General features: G+C 33.6%; 1 protein-coding gene across 1 annotated transcript; it reads right to left on the reverse strand.

Annotated features, from left to right (window-relative positions):
• Positions 1 to 1781: 1781 nt before the first annotated feature.
• Positions 1782 to 4608, reverse strand: LOC141700920 (E3 ubiquitin-protein ligase SINA-like 2). The gene is made up of 2 exons (XM_074504570.1): positions 3760 to 4608; positions 1782 to 2680 (listed from the first exon to the last, which is right to left on the reverse strand). The coding sequence occupies exons 1-2, from the start codon at positions 4396 to 4398 to the stop codon at positions 2021 to 2023; spliced, it is 1299 nt and encodes a 432-aa protein (XP_074360671.1). The 5' UTR covers positions 4399 to 4608; the 3' UTR covers positions 1782 to 2020.
• Between the last annotated feature and the right edge of the window lie 3462 nt (positions 4609 to 8070).

An 8070-nucleotide genomic window follows, 5' to 3' on the forward strand; every position in this document is an offset into this window, starting at 1 on the left:
GCTAATGCAACAGATCCAACAAACTATATTTAATTTTTATTTTATTTTTAATTTTAATTTATCTAGGATAAGCCCGAATGAATAGTGTATATTATTACATTTTTCCGGGACATTATGCCTATCAACAATTATATTTTGATTTTATTTTGTTTTACACAAATTCAATATTATATTTTTTGGCTCATGTGAATAATATATCTTATTTTGTTTAGGCCCGAGGACTTTAAAAACAGATTTACCTTTATTTGTATTTACATAATTCTATTCTGAATATTAATCCAATAATAATATTATTTTATGTTAAAGGTAATTATAAATTTATAGTATGACCAAAATACAGGTGATCATACTTCATCTTTAATATTTTTTATTTCAATTAAGTAACAGCAACTAATTAATTTTCGTACGGACCGACAACTAAACTTTCAATATTTCGTCTATTATAACGTAACCTAGATAGATATATATTTAGTTCGTTTTTATTTTTTTATTTTAGCCGGGATAAATAGTGCTATTTTATTTAAGGCTAGATGAATAGTGTGTATATGTTATAATTCTTTTTTATTTGTATAGATACAGTACGAAAATTAATCTATTAATGAAACTATTGCACGTTAAATATTATTATAAACTAGCCTATAATCCGTACGATGCACGGTTATTTTAAAAAATTATTATTATATTTTATTTGTATTTATAATTTTATTAATTAAATTTCTTTGTGCCTAAATAAGAGTACTGGTGTGATCCACGGTTATTTTAAATATTATAGATAATATAGACATAGAAGAAAAGATATAATTATTTTTAATTTGATTTTAAATTTTATATCCCAGATCAATAATATAATTTTTTTTTTAAACCGGATAAATATTATTTATTATTTTATTACAGTATGTAGAATTAAATTTTAATTTAAATTTTTTTAAAGTTTGGATCAATTGTAAAATAGTTTTTTAGTCTAGTTGAATATTATATATTACTTTTTTTAACTCGGTATCAATACTATAATTTTTGAAATCAGACTAATATTATTTAATATTTTTTCTTTAACACATGTATAATATTCCAACCAAATATAATTAATTATATTTAGTTTTCTTTAAATTTTATTTTAACGCGAATCAATGATATATTTTTGTTTTTGCGTGGATGAAAATTGTAAATTATTCTTTTTTATCTTGAGGCCGTTATACCGATTAAAAAAAATATATTTTAATAGTATATATGATAATAATGTATATGTATATATAAATGTACAATAAATATTATATTACCTAATTATAGTTTAGTTAAATAATAATTAAATTTGTCATTATAATCTCATCCAGATTTATAAAATATAATAATATATTTAAAAATATACTTTATATTAAAAGTAAATAAAAGTTTGGAAGACACGAACACGAATTGTTGTAAAGAAAATCTGCAAAGAAAGTACTTCAGTCTCCAGCATAGCATTAATCACAATACATTTTCGAGTTATTAGAATCATGTTGCATCTCCATAGTATTACCTAGATAGTGAAATTTTACGATTGAAATCCAAATTCGAATATCCCCTAAAATAAATGGATCAGGATATGAATCATGGCTGATCCGATTTCATTGACAGTCGGGTATGATATCACAAATGTAGCAAGAAACCCCAACGTCAAAAAACATATTTCAATGTTTTCATTCTTTGACAAATTGGATTTATAAAAAAAAAATTATAGGCATTGGATGTATAAAAAAGAAGACAATCTTTGACCATTAGCTAAAATCATCAAAACATACATCCCAAATAATATTTGATATCACAAACATCAAACATATATAGTTTGCAAAACTAGAGATAATCCTTTTGACTAACAAACGATTATCTTAAATTTCTAGGGAAGGGGTTGACAATAAAAAAAATGCCAGAGATCTTCCTCTCAACAGTGCCTCTCGATGTCCTCTGTATAAACCTTGAATATGGAAGTCATGGCGTACGCACCATCATAATGACTTGAAAACTGGCTGAACTGCTTTTCAAGTCAATTTTCACCTTTTCTACGGATGCAAACCTGAATTTTGCGATCCCATGAAGGACCAAAGAAAACATTTTGGACCACAAGACCGGCTCTCTCAGGAAGGTCCTCCTTCCATTTTGGCAGTCTGGGTACCAATAAAGTAATAAAATTGGAGGAGGTGTCTCGGTTACGTGCTTCCACTTCATATGAATACTCATTTTGTAAACAGCTCGGGCCCATACAGATTATATTAGCAACACCTCCAATTTCCTGAACACTGTAATTAAGGATGAAAAGTGTGTGGTTATTCTCTTGAAGGAATTTGTACTCCGTATTTCCACTTACATGAACAGAAAAAGAAGAGTCAAACGTGAAGCGTGTGGCTGATGCTGGGTGCTTGCTGGAAAAGTGCAGATATAAATCCTTGTAGGAACCATCAAAACCACAGCCAGGAAGAGGACAATAACAAGCTTCATAGGCGCAAGATCCCATATGCTCACGTTTCATGCTGTATGTCACTTTTTCTTTGCATCCATACTTGCTATTCGGACAAGTGATTTTAACTGCTTCAAGAACCTCCTCCAATCCATAGTTACGAATATAATCAATCGGCAAACAGCAAGTAGGGCATTTGTTTTTATGGTTGTTGCGACATATAGAACAGGAAATGTGACCCTTGACGCACTACAATGTATTTCAACAAGCTAAAAATGTAAGAGATTATACACCACATATTTCATTTAGTAAACAATGCAAATGAAATGAAGCTTAGAATTGCAAGGAATGGTAAGTTTCTCAAGGTTTTATATTTTACTAGAATAATATACAGAATGCAGTCAAGTTACCATATATGTATAAAAAGGTCGAAAGGTCATGATATGTTGTGATATTTGTATAACACAAGCAGCAAAATTTTGCAAAATTACTCTAGAAAGTTAATTCAAAGAAAGAAACTATGACAAGATTGTAATGAATAATTTGGAACAATAATAATGAAGTCAAAAACTACTCGGCAAACAAGTAGAAAAAGTTGTGTCAGGCTTTTGCAACTAAACATGTCAACCGTTCATGGACCAAACCTGTCAAACTTATGTAGCATTATGCTAGACTTTGCATATTTCATACTAATATTTGCAAAGTGAACATTAGAATCCTAGTATTATTCTAGTATCTGCACATTGCTACAACCAAACTCTATGAATGTAAAAATTACAGACTTCAGATAAACTAGACTATAATTTACACCTCTCAGTCATTAGTTTATAACTATATATTATCAAAGAAATTAGTTTGTTATAACTTTATAAATATTTCCCAGCGGCATCCCAAATAGTAACAACAAATACAGATTGTTGACCTCAAGGGCTCTACATATGGGTGGCAGTCCTATGCACCTATAATTGGCACGCCCACAAGAGACACTTATTGAAGAATCTGTTAGGAGCAATGGAGTACAAATAACAAATCTATCCAGTATGCCATTTTTTAATCCTCTAGCCCTCAATGACCTTAATTTTTTGGCTTTGGTGGCAACAACACTGCAACATTTTAAAACATCATGCCTAAATTTAGAGTTAAACCCATGTTATCAGCTGGTAAATTAGTTTTCCTTTGCCCCTAACCAGAAGACCCCCTCATCTGACTATAATTGACCATTGAAATACTACTTCAAGGTCAACAGCTAGAAATATACCATAAAACAAGAACCTAAAGACTAAAATTGCTTGATAACATAGGGGAAGGGAGGGAGGACAGGGAGAGACCTGGTAGACAGGGATGTTAAGAGCTTCGAGACAAATACAGCAATCCAACATATTAGTGTTTTCAAGGGTTGCAATATTTCCACTTATTGTTCCCTCAGTATCTGCACTTCTAACCACCATTGTTGCTGCTGCTGCTTCTTCATCTTCCTCGTGCCTTCTTCCTCTCCCACGACCTCGCCCGCTACCACGAGGTCGACCTCGTCCGCTGCCACGCGGTCGACCTCGTCCACGCCCTCGTCCTCGGACTTGCGCTCTTCTTCCTTCTATAAATGAATTATCAAATAAATCGCCGTCTTCAATAGATGTGAATACAAAGGGACTTCTGGTTAAATCGTAACGCCTCCGTCTTGCGGCTCGAACTCCTCGCATTACCAATCCTCCTCCGGTCCTGCCTCCTCCTTCTCCTCGGGTCTGGACTCCTCCTCCCGGAGATTGTAATCCTCCTCGGGTCCGGCCTCCTCCTTCTAGAGTTCCATTTCCGATGCTCTCACGTCCTCCGATTTGAGCTTCTGCTGATCCGCTTGTTTCTTCCACAGATGGATCAGATGGATCAGCAGATGAAACATCATCTTGAATAGGTGTATTCATATAATATTCATCTGTTGATGAAGGTGAAGAGTCGAATGAGGAGCTCTCCATTTCTTTTTCCTGTATCTATCTCACTCTCTTTCTTTGCGGCTTCGGTGACGGCAAGAGATGAGAATTATATATATTTTCGCCAATTAGGGTTCCTAATAACGCTTGTGGATATCCGCTATTAATCTTGTTGTTCTAGCTATTGGGCCACAATATCCATATATTCATTCAGCCCAACTTTGCAAAGCAATCCACAATTTCTATATATATTTCACAATCTCTACATCACAGCAAGCGATGCGAGTTATATATATTTTCGCCAATTAGGGTTCCTAATAACGCTTGTGGATATCCCCTATTAATCTTGTTGTTCTAGCTATTGGGCCACAATATCCATATATTCATTCAGCCCAACTTTGCAAAGCAATCCACAATTTCTATATTTCACAATCTCTACATCAAAATTCCAGTTTTGTATAGCACTTAACGATCTTTTCACCCGAGCTATAAAACCCTCACCCGACTACATAACTAGCACACCAATCAAAAGTTGAAATGTACGTATCAATTATAATTAAAGAACAGGCAATGAATTTAAGCGAGGGAGACAGTGAAAACCTGGTAGACTTGAAAGCTGAAAGGCTCGAAACTTTCTCGATTGCACGAAGTCGTTGGAAACAACTGATTATACTGATATTAGTGATGATAACCAGGATGAACAGCTTAGTTGAGGAACATTTCCATAATTTTCTGAATGTATCTTAGGGGGTTGTCTTTGGTAGAGATATAAATTCAAGAGTCCATGTGTTTAATGTCTCTTCTAAAACTTCAAATTTGAGTTCCTATAATTTCTCAAACAAACTATTTTAAATTTTCTATAGGCACACAATAAGCACAAGCTCAATTTTATTTGGTGAATAGGTGTGAATGCAGGGTCCATTAATATTAAAATCGATTTCACCAATGAAATAAGTCAAACTCTTGAGAATTTTATGTGTCCGTGGCACACCATAGAAATGACGAATTACCACAAAAAATACTAAAATTGGAATGTGGAATTTTGACTAACTGTGTTGTTGAAGCAGTCCTTGAGCATGAAGCCAATGTGAGGTATAGAGTACACATTCTGTAGGTAAGTTTGTGCACATATACTTTTGGAAGCATGCAAAGGGAGTTCCTCAATCTGCATTACATCATTTGAAACTCTTGAAATATATGAAAGATATCCATCATTATGGTTATGGCTGGAAACAGAAAAGTATGAAACCATGCAGGGGTCTGCTAACTTTATCTAACACTGACGAATTTTATGATTTATCTAACATCATGAATTGTTTTTCTTGACATAGCAACAGCTGCACTATTATTGACACTCCAGGTGTTGGCGACAACATGCACTACTCAGCGGTGGTGTCGCCAGAAATTTATAGATGTGGGATTAAAATAGAAGAAAATTTTTTATAGCTTATATATTTCTTTAAAAACTTTGTTCTAGTGGGGGCTAAGACAGTTTTTGTTAAGTACTTATATGTATTCTTTCTAAAAATGATTAGTTACATATAAAATTTTCTATCTTAGTGTGGGTTTTAGACTTCACTAGCTCCTATGTAGCTCTGCTATTCAGGATGGAAGACGTGGATTTGATGCTTTTTGTAAGAATTCGGCCTTCCAAAAATCTCCCGCAAGAGTTCCGGGAACAAACCCTGCTTTTTGTCTGAAAGCATTTTATCTTTAACGATGCGACATATCTGATTTGTAATGCAATGTCATTCCATTAACAGTTTGGTATTAAATATTTTGCTATGTATTTGCCCCTGACAGCGGCTTTTTAACTAGAGATTAGTTTTGAAAGCTATATTACCCTTTTCTCTGTAGTTTGTGCAATTGGTGACCTAACCGTAATACCTCCGCATCTACATCAAAATTCCAGTTTTGTATAGCACTTAATGATCTTTTCACCCGAGCTATAAAACCCTCACCCGACTACTTAAATAGCACACCAATCAAAAGTTGAAATGTACGTATCAATTATAATTAAAGAACAGGCAATGAATTTAAGCGACAGAGACAGTGAAAACCTGGTAGACATGAAAGCTGAAAGGCTCGAAACTTTCTCGATTGCACGAAGTCGTTGGAAACAACTGATGATACTGATATTACTGATGATAACCAGGATGAACAGCTTAGTTGAGGAACATGTCCATAATTTTCTGAATGTATCTTAGGGGGTTGTCTTGGGTAGAGATATAAATTCAAGAGGCCATGTGTTTAATGTCTCTTGTAAAACTTCAAACTTGAGTTCCTATAATTTCTCAAACAAACTATTTTCAATTTTCTATGGGCACACAATAAGCACAAACTCATTTTTTTTTGGGTGAATTGGTGTGAATGCAGGGTCCATAAACATTAAAATCGATTTCTCCAATGAAATAAGTCAAACTCATGAGAATTTGTGTTTATTATGTATCCGTGGGTACACCATAGAAATGAGGATTTACGACCAGAAATACTAAAACTGGAATGTGGATTTTTGACTAACTGTGTTGTTGAAGCAGTTCTTGAGCATGACGCCAATCTGAGGTACAGAGTACACATTGTGTAGGTAAGTTTGTGCACCTACACTTTTGGAAGCTATAATTCATTTAGTTCATTGGTGTCCAGAATGGGAAGCTTTAGACCGAAATTCTAAAAGGTCTAAGCAGGCAAAGGGAGTTCCTTAATCTGCATTACGTCATTGGAAACTCTTGAAATATGTGAAAGATATCCATCATTATGGTTATGGCTGGAAACAGAAAAGTATGAAACCATGCAGGGGTCTGCTAACTTTATCTAAACACTGACAAATTTATGATTTATCTAACATCATGAATTGTTTTTCATGACATAGCAGCTGCACTATTATTGACACTCCAGGTGTTGGCGACAACATGCACTATTCACCAGTGGTGGAGCCAGAAAATTATTGATGTGGGGGCTAAAATAGAAGAAAAAAATTTATAGCTAATATATTTCTTTAAAAATTTTGTTCTAGTGGGGGCTAAGACAGTTTTTGTTAAGTACTTATATGTATTCTTTTTAAATATGAAGTAGTTACATATAAAATTTCCTATGTGGCTCTCCTATTCACCATTCATGGAAGACGTGGATTTAATGCTTTTTGTAAGCATTTTATCTTTAACGATGCGACGTATCTGATTTGTAATGCAATGTCATTCCATTAACAGTTTGGTATTAAATATTTTACAGTTTGGTATTAAATATTTTACTATGTATTTGCCACTGACTGCGGCTTTTTAACTAGGGATTAGATTTGAAAGCTATATTACCCTTTTTTATGTAGTTTTTGCAATTGGTGACCTAATTGTAATACCTCCGCATCTAGATATTACCCTTTTCTCCGTAGTTTGTTCAACTGGTGACCTAACTGTAATACCTCCGCATCTCTGTATACGATTGCCTTTATAGTTATGCTTGTCTTTGTCTTTGAACAGAGTGGTGTCATCGATTAAAATATGAAATCATACTATTCAAATTTATAATCTGAGCCTAAAAAAACAAATCATGTGATTGCTTCATCTGTAATCATAGGGGTGAAAATTTCAATAAAACTAAAATCAGAAAGAGAAAAAATAAGCAGCAGATCCCTAATGGCTTTTATGTTACGAACATACAACAAATCAAAGTCTAAGCAGTTTACGATCACAACATAAATGGTTCGCAACACTCGGAAATGAA

This window comes from Apium graveolens, unplaced genomic scaffold, assembly GCF_009905375.1.
Source record: "Apium graveolens cultivar Ventura unplaced genomic scaffold, ASM990537v1 ctg3091, whole genome shotgun sequence".
Taxonomy (NCBI): Eukaryota; Viridiplantae; Streptophyta; class Magnoliopsida; order Apiales; family Apiaceae; genus Apium; species Apium graveolens.